Source organism: Sus scrofa, chromosome 6 (genome assembly GCF_054392235.1).
Source record: "Sus scrofa isolate SSC_HxYL_T2T_F1_AM1 chromosome 6, Sscrofa_HxYL_maternal_Yorkshire_Landrace_v2.0, whole genome shotgun sequence".
In the NCBI taxonomy this organism is placed as follows: Eukaryota; Metazoa; Chordata; class Mammalia; order Artiodactyla; family Suidae; genus Sus; species Sus scrofa.
The window spans coordinates 123,571,587-123,588,723 of NC_139388.1; the positions used below are offsets into that span (position 1 = coordinate 123,571,587).

Consider the following 17,137-nt stretch of genomic DNA (forward strand, 5'->3'; position numbering starts at 1 on the left):
GAAGGGCGGAGTCAACGCGCTGATTGGCTGCCTCTGAGCATGGGGCGGGGACGGACGGACCTCAGGAGGGCGGGCGAGCGGAAGGCTGCCGGGGCGCACTTCCGGTCTTTGTCGCTCGCCTCTGCAGGTCCGGGGCTTGCTCCCTGGCCGCTCCTCTGCTTCGCGGTGAGGGACGCGGGACCCGAGACGGAGGGGGTGGGGGGAAGGCACGCGGCCGGGCCGGCGGGCGCCGGGTGGAGAAGCCCCGCTCTTCGGCCTGCTCATCCCCGGGTCTCGGCACCTTTTCCGGGCAGCGTCTCTTGAGCCTCCTGGGAGCTCATAGGAGGCCAACACTCAAGACCCTGCTTTCCTGCGGAAAGGGCAGTTTTTCCCTCTTCACTTCGCCAGTTGCTGTGACTTTACCGGGATGTAGAAATAGAAGGGCTAGCGCGGCAGGGCTGGTTAATAAACCACAGATTTATCAGCTAAATAATCAGATCTCTAAAGCTAACTGTAGTGTTAGGGTTAAATTGTGCGGATCTGTCCTGTTCATTCAAGGGCATACCCTTCAGTCAATATTCTCCCATCCAAAAATCAGATCATGTTCGATCTATATTACAAAATTTAAAACACAATTACTTTTGCCATATTTCACTTTTTAAAATTTTTACCACCGTATATCCTAAGCTTTTTGAGAGTTGTGATTAACCTTTTTGCTTTTGTGTCTCTGTAATATCTGACATGTTTTTGAGAACATGGTAAGCATTTAACAAAAACTTCTTGGTTAATTTCTTGGTAGACCCAAGCAAATACCTTCACAAACAAAAACCTTTGTGTTCTAATACCCAGCTCAGGACAGAGCCTCAGTGCCTCATTGTTTGTTGGAAAAATGCATTAAATACTAAATTTGATCAAATGGCAAATGCCCAACAACGTTTTTATTTAAATCTACTCATGTGTAATACAGATTTTTAAAAAAAATTTTATTACAGCTTTAAATGAAAAGCAGTATTATTTGCTTAGGTAGAAGGTAACTAAAAATCAATTTTAACAAAATTGATACCGTTACCCATGGAAGTGTGAGGCCTATACTTTATTTAAAAAGGAGTTCAGGAGTTCCCATCGTGGCGTAGCATAAACGAATCCGACTAGGAACCATGAGGTTTTGGGTTCAGTGGGTTAAGGATCTGGTGTTGCCATAAACTGTGGTGTAGGTCGCAGACTCGGGTCGGATCTGGTGTTGCTGTGGCTCTGGTGTAGGGGACCCCTTGCCTGGGAACCTCCATATGCCATATGTTCAGCCCTAAAAAGACAAAAAAAATATAAAAATGAAAAGGAATTTGGCAAGTTTGACAGATTATTCTCCTTTATGCATTCAGAACTGAAAAGGAATTGAAAAGGAAATTTCCCAACATGTGATTCATGTTAATATTGCATTCTTGGAGTTCCCACTGTGGCACAATGGGATCAGCAGCCTCTCTGGAGTGCTGGGATGCGGGTTTGATCCCTGGCCCACACAGTGGGTTAAGGATTTAGTGTTGCTACAGCTGCAGCATTGGTCTCAACTTTGGCTTGGATCTGATCCCTGGCCTGGGAACACCATATGCCCTTGGGGGTGGGAGTATGTGTGTGTGTATATATATATTCTTTTGCCTCTAAAATATAACTTCTCATAGTATAAATATGGTAGGAATTCTGCAAAATTGGACCGATGAGGTGAGTGATTTTTCACATTTGTCACTTGATTATTACTTATTTAAAGTCTCATTCCTGATGCCTTTCAATATATTACTCCCTTGACTGATCTTTATTATTGTAAGTTCTTAGATTTTTTTTTTCATTACTGTAACAGTGCTTTTATATCCTTCAGGAAAGAAGAGATTATTCCAAGAGACTCTGAAGTACAATACCCAGTTGGTAGTGAGCTTTCTGCTAAACTGTTTCAGCCCAGAATGGCTGTGGAATCCAGAGCAGTTTCAACCCCAGTACCTCAGAATCCTCAGGAACAAGAGCTCATACTAGTAAAAGTAGAAGAAAGCCTTTCGTGGGGCCAGAAATTTAAGCAGAATGGGAGTACCCGATCCTGCCAAGAACTGTTTCGCCAGCAATTCAGAAAGTTTTGCTACCAGGAGACGCCTGGGCCCCGGGAGGCCCTGGGCCGACTCCAGGAGCTTTGCTATCAGTGGCTGAGACCAGAGGTGCACACGAAGGAGCAGATCCTGGAGCTGCTGGTGCTGGAGCAGTTCCTGAGCATCCTGCCTGAGGAGCTGCAGATCTGGGTTCAGCAACATAGTCCAAAAAGTGGCGAGGAAGCTGTCACTCTGTTGGAGGATTTGGAGAGGGAATTTGATGATCCAGGGCAGCAGGTGGGAACGGGGAGATGTGATGTATTCTGGGAAAAGGAGTTTACAGACTGGAGCATGTGGCATCAGCAGCAGAATGGGATAAGAATTTGTTTGTCTTTACTGAATCATAACCCCGAAGTGACTACAAGGGCCATAACTGTTTCTGCCCTTATATAGTTCTTTTGTCCCTGTCCTTCATCCCTGGAGATGTCTTTATAGACCTCTTGGAAATTAGTACTAAGCATCTTCCCTAGGGATTTCCTCACAAAGCTAACCATATTTTACTGATTTCAGGTCCCAGCTAGTCCCCAGGGACCAGCAGTGCCATGGAAGGATATGCCATGTCTTGGACCATCCCAGGACTTAACAGACATCCAACTCCAGCCTTTAAAGACACAGCTGAAACCGCGGGAACCTTGCCTTTCCCCACAAAGTGGTAAGAAATAGCAACTCACCTGGGAACTGTTACCCGCTTCTGGTCCTCCGTTTACATAATTAACTGCATTTTATGGCATGCCATATGTGAGCCTCACATGTATTCTGGAGTGGAGGTGCTCACTTTTGCAGCTCTATATTCAGCAGCCCTGGTGAATTGCAGTTAGCCTTCCTTGTGTCAGTCTCCCTGTCATTTGTTCACTTACTGCTTCATCACAGAACTTAGTAGGGTGCTAATACATGTCTGCATACAGTAGGCACTGGGTCACTGTCTTCAAGCAATTTCAGCTCTAGATGGGGTGATGGACAAGCACAAAGGCAGTCATAATACAGTGTAGGGTAGTCAATTATAGAGTAGAAGTAGATACTGAGTACAGTGAGGGCACATATACAAAGGCACCTAAATCAACCTTAGAGGGTTAAGAAGTATTCCTGGAGGGAGAGACAACTAAGCTAAGACCTGAACTATGAGAAGAAAGCCAGGTAAACAAGTGGGAGGAGGCATTTCCCAAGCTAAAAGGAAAAACTGCTTCTCTACTCACAACACTTCTGACACTGGATATGGGGGCTTTCCCTCCCATTAAGCAACTCTGACACTAACTCCCTCGAACCAGTGCAGACCCCACAGGTTCAGGCTCAAAAGACTGTCCCCTGGAGTTCCCGTCGTGGCGAAGTGGTTAACGAATCCGACTAGGAACCATGAGGTTGCGGGTTCGGTCCCTGCCCTTGCTCAGTGGGTTAACGATCCGGCGTTGCCGTGAGCAGCGGTGTAGGTTGCAGACATGGCTCAGATCCCGCGTTGCTGTGGCTCTGTTGTAGGCCGGTGGCTACAGCTCCGATTTGACCCCTAGCCTGGGAACCTCCATATGCCGTGGGAGCAGCCCAAAGAAATAGCAAAAAAAGACAAAAAAAAAAAAAGACTGTCCCCCTCATCAGGTGCCAATCACATGTCACAAGTCCCCAAATTACCCACATTTCTGTCCTATTTGGCTGCAAATTGGAACTTCCATAACCCCTCCCCCCCATAGTTTGCTATAGTGGCTCACAGAAATCAGGGAAACACCTTACCTACCATGACTGGTTCATTATAAAGGATACCAGTGAACAGCCAGATGAAGAGGTACGTAGAGCAAGGTCCAAAAGGGTCCTAAGTACAAGAGCCTCTGTCTCTTTGCAGTTTCAGGTGTGCCACTCTCCTGGGTGCATTTACCATTCCTCAAACTCTTTGAACCCCTGCTTTTTTTTCTTTTTGCTTTTTTTTAGATCCACACCTGTGGCATATGAAAGTTCCCAGGCTAGGGGTCAAATTGGAGCTGCAGCTGCTAGCCTATACCACAGCCACAGCAACACCAGATCCAAGCCACTTCTGCAACCGACACCACAGCTCAAGGCAATGCTGGATACTTAACCCACTGATCAAGGCCAGGGATTGAACCCACATCCTCATGGATATTAGTTGGGTTCCTAACCTGCTGAGCCACGATGGGAATTCCATGAATGCCTTTGTTTAAGGTTTTTAGGGAGGTTTCATTGGGTAGGCATGATTAATTAAATCATTAGCCATTATCGATTAACTCAATCTCCAGCCCCTCTCCATGGAGGTCAGAGGGTGGGGCTGAGAGTCTAACCCTCCAATCAAATGGTTGGTTCCTTTGGCAACCAGCCCCCATCCTCTGAAAGTCAACTCATTTGCATAAATTCTAGTATCCTCTGTTTCTACCACAGAGGAAATTGCAGGGATTTTAAAAGCTCTGTCCCAGGAACTGGAGATGAAGGCCAAATATATATTTCCCATATTACAGTATAACATAAGCAAAGGCTGCAAAGTCCTGAAGGTGAGAGAATACAATGTATTATGGGAAATGTAGGCAATTTAACCTGAATAGACAGTGCCTAGGGGAGAGGTGGTGAGAGAGAAACGAGAGAAACCCAGGGGATCCAGGTTGTGACACCATGTCTGTGATCCTCATTCATTTGTACAGTGCGGGAGGAGACAGTTGAAGGGTTTGAGACAAGGGAATGACATGATTGGACTTGGGTTTCAGAACTTAGCTGCAGAGCAGAGAATGGATTTGAGGAAGGTGGGAGTAGAGTCCTGTTAAGAGACAGTTGTGATTCCAGTGGCCACAGTGAAGAATTCAAGATTGTGAGCAGTGGGGCAGATCATGGCTGGCTCCTCTTCATCAGCATTGAAATTGCATTGCAGTAACTGGTCAGTATAAACATGGAGTTGAGGGTGATAACACAGGTGTCAGTCTCAAACAGCTTGATTAATGGTGGTGCTGTTCGTATAAATGGGAAAACATAATGTAAAAAATACATCTAATGATGTTTAGTGTGGGGCATTCTGGTGCTCCTCAAGTGTTAACTAGTAACATGGCGAATGAGCATTCAATATGAGAGTCCAGAGCCTAATAGAACTGGAATAGAACTGGGGATCTGGGGAGACATTAGCTCGTAAGTAACAATTGATACTTAGGAGGTAGAGAGCTAGCAGAGTGAGGATACGTGAGAGCTCAAGACCAAATCTGGAGGAACTCAGGTTCAAGTTACTGACCTTGAATCCAAGAAAGAACAGCCACAGAAATCAGGCTAGTGTGTTTGGAGGAGAATGTCTCTTGAAGGAAGGTGTGGTCCCCAATGTCAATGCTACAGAGAGGCCAACTAAGTAAGATCCAGAAAATAGCCATTGGACTTAGAAGCTATGAAGTAGGTGATTTCGCTGAGAGTCCTATGGGGGTGAGGGGTGCACAGGTAAGGCAGAAGCCAGATTACAGACAACCATGTGAAGAAGCCTTACTCTGAGTGGGAGTGAGGTTGCATAAGGGAGATATGTAGGCAGGGAGCATAATTTACAAAGATGAGAGAGATTTGAATTTTTGGGGGGTGGGGTGGGAGGGGCAATGCACCTGTGGCATATGGAAGTTCCTGGGCCAGGGGTACTTCCATGTGCCGCAGGTACAGCTCTAAAAAGAAAAAAAAAAAAAAAAGATAGATGCAGGCAACTATAAATTGTGGGTAAAGCATCTATTTTCTCTCAGAAATGTTTTTTGGGAGTTCCGGTTGTGGCTCAGTGGAGATGAATCTGACTAGTATCCATGAGGATGTAGGTTCAATCTCCAGCCTCGCTCAGCGGGTTAAGGATCTTGGCATTGCCATGAGCTGTGGTGTAGGTCTCAGATGTGGCTCGGATCTGGCGTTGCTGTGGTTGTGGCGTAGGCCAGCAGCTACAGCTCCATTTTGACCCCTAGCCTGGGAACCTCCACATGCAGCCCCAAAAAGCAAAACAAAAGGAAAGAAAGAAAAATTTTTTTTTGCTATTATCATTTCAGATTGTAAACACAAGGAATCAGCAACAAAGAAGGACATTTCAAAAGAGAAATCTCAGAGGCCTTCCCAGGAACCTTCCTTTGGAAGAGTTAGTGAACATGAAAGTATCTTAGAGTGGCCGCAAGGAAGTGCTGCAGGGCAGAAATTAAGGCAATGCCCTTCCCAGGGGACCGGTTTTAGTCAAGTCATCTTCACACACAAAGCTCTAGGAAACAGGGATCATCATGAGCCTCAAAGAAGCTTGATTCTAAGTACGAACTCTGTAACCTGTCAGAAAGTTCCCTCAGAAGAGAGACCTTACACGTGTGATGTGTGTGGGCACAGCTTCAAACAGCATTCATCTCTGACACAACACCAGAGAACCCATACTGGAGAAAAGCCCTATAAATGCAACCAGTGTGGGAAGGCCTTTAGTTTGAGGTCCTACCTCATTATTCATCAGAGAATTCATAGTGGCGAGAAAGCGTATGAATGTAGTGAATGCGGGAAGGCCTTCAACCAGAGCTCAGCCCTCATCAGACATCGGAAAATCCATACCGGTGAGAAAGCTTGTAAATGTAATGAATGTGGCAAAGCATTCAGTCAAAGTTCTTATCTCATCATCCATCAAAGAATCCACACGGGTGAGAAACCCTATGAGTGTAATGAGTGCGGAAAAACCTTTAGCCAAAGCTCAAAGCTTATTAGACACCAGCGAATTCATACCGGAGAGAGACCTTATGAATGTAACGAGTGTGGAAAAGCTTTCCGGCAGAGCTCAGAGCTGATAACCCATCAGAGAATTCATAGTGGAGAGAAACCCTATGAATGTAATGAGTGTGGAAAAGCCTTCAGTCTGAGTTCAAACCTCATCAGACATCAGAGAATTCATAGTGGAGAGGAACCCTATCAGTGTAATGAATGCGGCAAAACCTTCAAAAGGAGCTCAGCCCTTGTTCAGCATCAGAGAATCCATTCTGGGGATGAAGCTTACATATGTAACGAGTGTGGGAAGGCCTTCAGGCACAGATCTGTCCTCCTGCGCCATCAGAGAGTCCACACTGTAAAGTGACTTGTGAACATTGTAAATACTTGAGTCAGGCTTCTATCTTTGTCAGTCAAATGGGTTTAATTTACTTTGGAGTAAGACTCCATGGAGGTGGTTGTAAAGTACTCGGTCTTGAGTCAGTCTAACTTGATACAGTGCTTTCCAGTACTAAGGCACGTCCCCTAAGCTTTTCCTGTCACTAATCGGAACACCAGATGGAAGAATCATTGCTTCCAGCTTCTCTCTTATCAGTGGGAATACTCAGGAAACAGGAAAGATGGGGACATAACACTGAAACCTCATTTTCATTGTCACAAAGAGGGCACAGCAACCCAGGTTCTGTCACTGCATCTGATTAGCGGCGTGCCAGGTTTGGGGGATGGTGTGGAGAGTGTGAGGGACGTTTTGTCTCAGGAATGCAGTGCAGACCAGTTAAGAACAGTGACGGCAGCAAGACGGGGGGAAACAGTTTCATCAATGACTTACTGAGCCCAAGGCAGGTCAGAAATGAGGTCATGATAAGAAAGACTACAAATTAATTGACCCAGTGGTGATTGAGGGGCTGCTTTGTGCCTGGTGCTAGGGCTACGGTGGAAGGTAAGACGATCGCTACAGTTTAGTGACCATGACCAAGGCAAACAGGCAATGGCGGTGTGGTAGGATCTGTGCTATGTGGCATTAAGGCATACCTGACCCAACCTTGGCTCAGGAAAAGCTTCTGAGAAAAATGACATGCAAGATGAGTAGGAATCAGCCAAGAAGGTAGGCAGGCCAGAAAGGAAGTCTGGCACATCTGAGAAATTGAAAGGAAAAGGCTGCTTGGAGTTCTTTATGGCACAGCAGATTAAGGATCCAGCGTTGTCACTGCATCGGCTCCTATTGCTGCTGTGGCTCAGGTTCAATTCCTGGCCCAGAAACTTCCATGTGCCATGGGCACAACACCCCCCCCCCCCAAACAAAAGGCCATTGTGCACAGCCTTGAATTCCTGCTGATGTTCTGAAGTGGATTTATGTCTATAAGAGAACATGCATGTAGTCAGAATCTTATTTACTACACTTCACTGTAGTAAGACGAGCCAGTGGAGAAGTTTGTTAATAGGTAAAACCTGGAGTCCTTGGAACATGGGGTGGTGAGGAGCTTTGTCTTAATTTGTGTGACCCCAGGGTAAGGGTTGTCATGTAGTTTCCTTGTCCAGTTTGTAGGCTAGACCTTCCATGTGTGGGGCAGGGGTGGGGGTGGGCCAGAAAGGGCCCAGACTAGAGGTCAAGAATCTTAGTGTTCCATATCTCTCTGACCCAGACGTAATGGCTTCTTTGGTTCTTAGGACTTGATCAGAGCTACTGTCAGCTTCCTCCTAACTCCCAAGGCTCTGGGTCAGAAGCTGCTATGGCTGCCATGTCATTTGTTTCTGGAATGGTGCCCCCCACAGTTCCCAGTGCACTCTCTTGGGTGCAGGTGCTAAAAAATATTTGTCTGTTGCTGGCTCTGTTACTCTCCCAGCACCTCACATTTATTCAGTTTTGTCTTATATCACAGTATTTCATAGTCTGGTGAATTTTGTTAAAGACCATGCTAAAGGGAAGTGACAACAATAACAGTCATGTCCATCCAGAGACTACCCACTTCTGAAGAACCCAGCAGGAAAAGTATCCTTAGACTTGTGCTTCTTAGTGCCACGCAGAAAAGTGTATAGGTTATCCAGCAACGGAAAGACATTATCTAAAATACCTACCAGATCGGAGTTAAAACCGACCTTACCAAAAATACAGACCTGCGCATAGAATCTAAACCTGTGGGAATCTAAAATCCTGTGCATAGGAAAAGAAGAGTTTTCATGAGGATAGAAGTAATGCTTCTATTGGGGCACACACAATACTAACCAGTAAGAATGGCAGGACGGCTAATGCCCATGCTTGGAAAGAGAATATGAAAAAAGGGATAAATAAAATGTAACCAAACACAGTAAAGCTATTCAACTCATGCTCCTCTTCCACAGAGGAAGACCAGAACTGAAAAGGGTAGAATGTTAAGTAGGAGTTGATACAACATATAAAAGGGAGTATTCTTCATATAGAGTTCTTACTTATATTGATAAGAAACAATAAGCACTTGCAAAGGGATTTGTGTATATGTATTATTTCTCACCCCATGTTTTGCCGATGAGAAAATGAAGCTTAGGGTCATTCATGGCTTACTCGAGGTCATACTGCTACAAAGTGGTGAGGTCAGACTTTGAACCTAGGCAGTAGGAGTCGAGAATGCATCTGTGGAGCCACTACTCAATTATATTATCTCCCCATGGAAAAAGTTCCAATAGAAAAAAATAGTACTTAAATAGGCAAATCACAAAAGAATAAATGCCAATGGACAATTTTAGCCATGCTAGAATTGAAACTATATTAAAGCAAGAGTTGAGATGGCACTTTTTTCCCCCTCATAAAACTAGCAGTGATTCAGGGCATTTGGGACTGTAATGCTGCTGGTGAGATGTGAGTAGATGCTGTCTCTGGCAATCAGTACCAGAAGCCTTAAGCATTTTCTTTTGACTTTTTTTTTTTTTTTTTTTTTTTTTTTGTCTTTTTTCCTTTTCTAGGGCCACTCCCGCGGCATATGGAGGTTCCCGGGCTAGGGGTCTAATCGGAGCTGTAGCCGCCGGCCTACGCCAGAGCCACAGCAACGTGGGATCCGAGCCGCGTCTGCGACCTACACCACAGCTCACGGCAATGCCGGATCCTTAACCCACTGAGGAAGGCCAGGGATTGACCCCACAACCTCAAGATTCCTAGTTGGATTCGTTCACCACTGCACCACGACAGGAACTCCAACATTTCCTTTTGACTTTAAAATCTACCTGGAAATATATGCTTCAAAAACCATCATGAATGTATAAAAGTCTTAAAAGCTGTTAAAAGTGTATTAATATTAAAAGAAATGACAAAGCATATCTTAAGTAAAAATGTAAGACAATATGTACAATTTGATTCTTGTAAAAATATATTTATGCATTAAAAACATTGGAAATATATATAATCTTAAGATACTGGTTATGTCTGGCTTATAGGTGATTTAACTTTTTCTTGTGTTTGGGTCTTCCAGCTTTTGCTACAATAGATATCTAAAACTTCTAAAGTTAGAGAAAAAAGGTTAAAGAAGGAATGGAAGCCCAGGATAGCTGAGAAATAATCAAGAAAAGCATGTCTATAGTTTCTTTGGGTCTTCCGAGTCCTAAGAGGTTAGCTAACTCGTTAACTGATCCTCACTGGTAAATAACGATGGCAAATGTACCCATTTCACTAGTGTACAAAAGTCTGCAAGTTATAAATTCTGTGCAAATGTAAGTTATTTGCATGGAAATGTATCATTGAGAAAAGCAAATGGCCTTGAGGTGAAGACCTTGTCTTCGTTGGTGCTTTTCTATGAATTCTGCAGCCATAAGCAAGTCACCTCACAACTCTGGGACCCTCAGTTTAAAGGTGCCAAAGTACAGTTAAAGCTTCAACTTTCTGTTTATGAAATGAAGGGGGCACCAATGTAAGTTGATTGCTTTTACCTTCATCAGCCTTGCTGGAGGAAAAGTAATCCATCTCTCTGCTTTTGCTCAGAGCCCTCTCATTTCTCTTGGTATAGAGGTAGTCCAGTGTTTACCTTAAGTGGGTCCTGCGCAGATTCACGGATTTAGAAAGATGTGGAGTTTAGGTGAAGGGCGTAACATCAGTTTCCTACCTCTCCCCTCCTCCCTCCTCACTTCCACCAGCTACGGTTAATACTGTCCAGCTGAGAGGACGGGAAGGAAATTTAAACAAGTCTGACCTTGGCCTCTCCAAGCTCCCCTGTGAACAACTTTGCTTCTCTTGCCCTATAAAGTGAACCCTCAGAGCAAGGATTGGCAGTCATTTCCATGCAGAAGGAATTGACCTGGAGAGCATTTCTGCAAAGTCAAGAGGAGGGATGAGCTGGGTAGGCAGCCCCACTCCCTGCTTTCTGATGGGCCAGACATTGCTACTCAGTAACTGCATGGTTCACAGCTGTCTTGTTGGCAGGCCAAATGATGGCAGATCCAAAGGGTCATGGGTTTTTCCTGCACATGTATTTCTGTTAAGGATCTGCTGAGAGATGAGGGGATGGCATGGCATTCTCCAGACTCCTCTCCCATGGCGGCAGCGGGCAGAAGAGCATCCTAATTCTGGTGGACACAGAATGCGTGTGTGTTTATAGAGGCTATTTGCTTTCCCATGTTCCTTCAACCGCGACGCAGCCCCAGATGTCCTCTCAGTTTGTGACTTCGCCTGGTGAACTTCAGCCTCAGGGACTAGCTGTCATTTCCAGGCATGTTTTGGTCTGGGAATCAAAACTAAGACCACAATTTCCTGCCTTCCCCCACAACTCCTCCCCCACCCCCCAGCACATCTCCACTGGCAGTATTGTGCTCCCTGTCCCTGAATGAATAATTTCAAAGCAAAACCTAAAAATCAAATTTTATTATAAGACATCTGAATTCCATACTATACTAAGAGGTTGAAATATTTACTCAAGTATAAACATTAAAAGCACTGAATAAAAATGATTTACCAAACAATATTTTTACCCCCCCAAAAAAACTGGGGGGGGGGAGTAAAAGTACTCCAAATGATAACAATGTTTCTATGAATGGTGGACTGTGGGTGACGGATAATTTCTCATTTTCTGCACTATCAACATTTACAATTGATTCACAATCAGTTAAACAGTATTAAAAATATGAAATCATTTGATTGTCACCTATAGGAAAAGGCAGTGCTCTATCCATTTGAAGGATCTTTTTTAGACTTCTGACCTCACTTAATAATTCCACAACCTTTGGATCATCCCCCCAATTTCACCTCCCTATTATAACAGCTTGGATCACATCTTCTTCAGAAGTGACAGTATCAGGAAGGGAAATCAGGACATCTTAGAAAAGGACTCATAAAACTTTCTTAGGTATTATTCGCCCTCAGCAATTAATTGTGGGTTAATTAAAACTGCCAAGATAAAAATGAGAGAAGTAGAGTTCTGAGGAATCTGAGGGATAATTCACCAGTCACTGCCCTCCAATAGGTCAGCATCTGTGAGCCTGGTGACGAGGGGAGGGAACAGGGAATGAGGACTAGTGGAGCCAAGAAAGGCAGACCGCCTATTCCTGTGTTCCTGTCAGCTTCCCATTTCCTGGGCCCCAGGGTCATAGGACACAAGCACTTGTGTCCCTACTGTCCCTCTAGCCTCCAATATGTATTCTTTCACTGGTGTACAAACATGCCTTTTTCTATCAATACAGCAAAGTCTTCCACCAGGCTAATTCTCCTGAGCAGTTCAAGGAGCCGGGACAGGCCACCCAACCCAGTGACTAAATAGGAAGAGAGGAACCAACACTTGTGCTGGCTTCTGACCCACGGGCTACAAGAACAAATTCCTGCCAGAAAGAAGGGTCCAGAGAAAGGGGTGTACATCTCTAGGTCCTCTCTTCGTGCCATTGCACATGCTCTGACCTCTGCCTGTGAGGTTCTTCTCTTCATTCTTGCCTTGATCTGGCTACCTCTACCCACCTTTTATGTCTCACCTGAGATTTCATCACATCCAGGATTCGTGGACCAGGCTAGGTATTCTTGCCATGCATCTGAACAGAATCTTGGATTTATCCTGCCAGATCACTGATCACCCTTTACTGTAATTAACTGTAAATATATATCCCATAACTTTTTTTTTTTTTTTTTTTTTTTGCTTTTTTGGCTGCACCTGCAGCATATGGAAGTTCCCAGGCTAGAAGCCGATTTGGAACTGAGGCCACCAGCCTGCGCCAGAGCCACGGCAATGCCAGGTCTGAGCCACGTCTGTGACCTATACCACAGCTCTCAGCCATGCCAGATCCTTTAACCCACTGAGCAAGGCCAGGGTTGAACCCATGTCCTCATGGATCCTAGTTGGATTTGTTACCTCTAAGCCATGAGGGGAACTCCTCCCATTATCTCTTTTTTTTTTTTTTTTTTTTTGCCTTTTCTAGGGCCGCTCCCACGGCATATGGAGGTTCCCAGGCTAGGGGTCCAATTGGAACTATAGCTGCTGGCCTATGCCAGAGCCACAGCAACGAGGGATCCAAGCCATGTCTGCGACCTACATCACAGCTCAAGGCAACGCCAGATCCCTAACCAACTGAGCCAGGCCAGGGATCAAACCTGCTACCTCATGGTTCCTAGTCGGATTTGTTAACCACTGAGCCACGACGGGAACTCCCACCCATTAGCTCTTAATTCTGGGAAAGCAATGGCCTGACTGTCCCTGATGGCTAACATGCAGCAGGTACTCAATAAATAAGCAGACTTCAACTGACCCCACAGGAAGCTCAGGGCTGAAGAGAGAACAGAAAAGGGAGCAGAATGAGCTAACATTCCCCAGGTACTACTAAACTGATCCAGGGCATGAATCAACATTTCAAAGGACCGAATAACTCTCAGCATGTGCCTCCACCTCCCAAATGCACAGATGCTCTTGCTGGGCAGGGATCCTTGCCATTAGGGGCATCACTACCTCTTAGCCCATCGTATAAGGAGCCCTCTCAGGATCTCTCCCCCAATCCTGGATTTACTGTGAAGGTACTCATTCAACACTTCAGCAACACCTTCGTGTGGACCTACTCTTACAATAATTAATTGCACTGAAAGGACAGGAATTCTGCTCTCAGGAAATCTCTATCTTTCGTGGAGTTTTACCCCCAAAGTGAAGTTCTAGTATTTCACAATTGTACAACTCTTACCCTCAGAGTTAAACTCTGGTGTGAGTTCTCTGATGCTGCATGAGGCCTGATCTATGCCTAAATGTTTTCCTACATTCACTACACTCATAAGGCTTTTCCCCAGTGTGGATTCTCTGGTGTTGAGTAAGGGCTGAGCTCTGATTGAAGGATTTTCCACATTCATTACATTCATAAGGTTTCTCACCAGTGTGAATTCTCTGATGTTCAATAAGGATAGAGCTTCTACCAAAAGCCTTACCACATTCAATACATTCATAGCCTTTGTCTCCAGTGTGAATTTTCTTATGCTGAATAAGGGCTGAGCTCCGGCTGAAAGCTCTCCCACATTCACCACATTCATAAGGTTTCTCTCCAGTGTGAATTCTCCGATGCCTGACAAGCTCTGAGCTGCCCCTGAAAGCTTTACCACACTCGCAGCATTCATAGGGTTTTTCACCGCTATGAATTCTCTGATGTCTAACAAGGTCTGAGCTCAAACTAAAGGCTTTGCCACATTCTTTGCAAGTGTAAGGTCTCTCTCCAGTATGAATTCTCTGATGTCTAATCAGCTTTGAGCTCTGGCAAAAGGCTTTCCCACAGTCAAAGCACTGGTAGAGCTTTCCCCCAGTGTGAATTCTCGGTTGCACTATGATATTTGAGTTCAGACTGAGACTTCTTTCATTTCCATCATGTTCCAGGACATGCTCTTCTGTGAAGACATTCTTGTTGAAGCTTGGCAGGCTAAAATGCCTTTCCTGGAAAGGGAGTTGACTCACTTTGTTCCCTGCAGCACTTCCTTTTGGTTTATCAAAGTCATCCAGACCTCCCAAAGCTTCTCCAACTGTCTGTCCTGAAGGAGTCTCCCCAGGGCGTTGTCCGGGGGCCATCATGGCTGCTGACGAGCCACATTCAATAATGTCTTGCTTCGCTTTCAATACTTTGTCAGCCACCAGATTGCCATCTAAAAATGTGAATAAGAATGCGAGTGTCATTTACTCCCCATGTCGGAAGAAAAGAACATTTTATAGCAGGAAGAGAAAAATAAACCAAATGAAATAGGTATTTACCTATTAGGAATAAAACTCTTAAAAACTAGCTTCCCAATCTAGAATATAGATAAGTGGCCTGGGATAGTGAGAGGTGGCACCCTCAGAGAGTAATTGGAAAGGAGGAATAGTGAACAGGAAAAGACAATCAAGTAGATGGTGATAAACAGGAATAGCAGTGAGAGGCCAGGAAGCTAGGAGACAGTCCTGGGTTAGACGAGAAGATGTGTTTTTATTTGGGCAATAAGGAAAAGGAAAAGAGGTGATAAGGAGTAATAAGGATTAAGAAAGCTGTCTAAGAGTCTTGAATCAGTAGTGCTTTTAGAAAAATAGGAGAGCAGAAGATACAATTAGGAAATGCTTTAGGAGTCAGAATTGGACAGAGGTAGGTAGTGCAAGGGTAAACTGCAGATTCTGGTAGGTTCTAAGTTGATCAAAGGATTTAAGCAAATAGACTATGACATGCAGAGCATAAGAAAAGGAATATTGTGAGTTCTTGACTTCTTCTAGGGTCAGGTGGGAGTCTTATATGTTCCCTTGTGTGTATATAAGTGGCTAAGGAAGGTGGATGGAAACAAGAAGCAAATGTGACTGGTGCCAAACCTTCAACTCTCACATAACATGCCCTTCTCATGTCTAGATTTCCAGCAGCTCATAATAGGAGGCTACTCGATGATGGCTGAGGTAACTTGAATTATCTTGAGTGGGGAAAATCTGAAGAAATGTTAAGTTACTTTCATCCTCCCCAAAGTCTACAATCCTATCAAGGTGAATCCCTCCAATGATGTAAACCTTATGACCTACTGAAAAAATGTGAAATGATCCCAATTAATTCTTTAGAGGTGGAGCTAACACCCTCAAGAAAAAAGAAGTCAGCATAATGAGATGTATAAGGAATCCAGTAAAGGCTATTCAATACCATATACTTTGGAATCAGGCATAAATGGAGGATGAGGAAATTTTACTGAGGCCAAGAAAGGCTGAAAGATAGAATCACTGTGGCCATGGGTTGACTGAGTCAACAATATAATACCACTGTGAAGGAGCAAACAAATAAAAAGATATAGAATGAAACAAACAAGAGTTTTCGGGAGGCAGGTAATCTACCTTATATTTTAAATTAACCAGATCTTCATTAGAGAGTACTTAATTTTTTAAATTTAATTTAATTGTGTGTGTGTGTGTGTGTGCGCTTTTTAGGGCAGCACCCATAGCATATGTAAAGTTCCCAGGCTAGGAGTCAAATTGGAGTGACAGCTGCCAGCCTATGCCACAGCTACAACACAAGATCCAAACTGCACCTGCAACCTACACCACAGCTCACGGCAACGCTGGATCCTTAACCCACTGAGCAACACCAGGGATCGAACCCGAATCCTTGTGGATACTAGCCACAACAGGAACTCCCTATTTCATTTTTTAATTTTATTTTTCATCTCTGTACTTCAAATGAACATGGGGAAACTGAAGCATGCCCAGGGAAATGAGCTACAATGGCTGGAGAGATGGGACACAGATGGAATCAGAGGCAGTGAGATGCTATGCTTAGTTAAAGTCAAAGGGCAGTGTATTCATTATCTTCAAGTACAGGTGATGTTATATAAGGACTTTGCTAAACAAATAAAATGGAATTAAATGAAAGCTGGAAGTAGTTCATATGGACACAGAGAAGGAGTTTAACACTGTATTAGCTTGCTGGTCTGCTTGCCGCTAACAAAATACCATATTCTAGGTGGCTTAGTATTTATTTTCTCATAATTCTGAGAGGATGGAAGTCCAAGATCAAGGTGTTGGCAGGTTTGGTTTTGTTTGAGGTCTAGCTTGCCTTGGCTTCCCACTGTGTCATTATATGGTTGTCCCTCAATTTGTGTTATGTCCCAATCTCCTCTTCTTAAAAGGACACCAGCCATATTGGATTAGGACCCATCCTAGCAATCCCATTTTAACTTATTTACCTCTTTAAAGGCCCTATCTCAAATACATTCTGAGGTATTGGGGGCTAGGGCTTCAACCCAGAAACTTGGGGGGGATCTAACTTAGTCCACAACAAATATCAATAAGAGCCCCCAAAAGACTTTAAAAACTATAGCATACACTCTGTTCCTCAACTCCTTAAAAGAAGGAAATAGAAATAATCTACTCTCACTGACTTATACATTTACTTACTTTAAGAGATAATTTTTAAAAATCCATTTTAATGTAGTTTCTGCTTGATGCAGAAGATACAGT

At 44.3% G+C, this 17,137-nt stretch overlaps 2 protein-coding genes across 4 annotated transcripts in view; one reads left to right on the top strand and one right to left on the bottom strand.

Annotated features, from left to right (window-relative positions):
- The first annotated feature begins 90 nt into the window (after positions 1-90).
- On the top strand, positions 91-10,157 carry ZNF397 (zinc finger protein 397). 2 transcript variants are annotated; one of them, NM_001435415.1, is given in 4 exon segments: positions 91-165; positions 1,850-2,345; positions 2,619-2,760; positions 6,092-10,157. In NM_001435415.1, coding segments are annotated over 3 exon segments (1,605 nt in total). In that variant the 5' UTR covers positions 91-165; positions 1,850-1,931; the 3' UTR covers positions 7,141-10,157.
- Positions 10,158-11,580: 1,423 nt separating this feature from the next.
- ZSCAN30 (zinc finger and SCAN domain containing 30) overlaps positions 11,581-17,137 on the bottom strand; it is a 28,034-nt gene continuing 22,477 nt past the window's right edge. For both annotated transcript variants that reach the window (XM_003127897.6, XM_084964467.1), the window contains exon 4: positions 11,581-14,823. In XM_003127897.6, the coding sequence (XP_003127945.3) occupies positions 13,892-14,823 (932 nt within the window). In that variant the 3' untranslated portion in view covers positions 11,581-13,891. The remainder of the gene's footprint in view (positions 14,824-17,137) is intronic.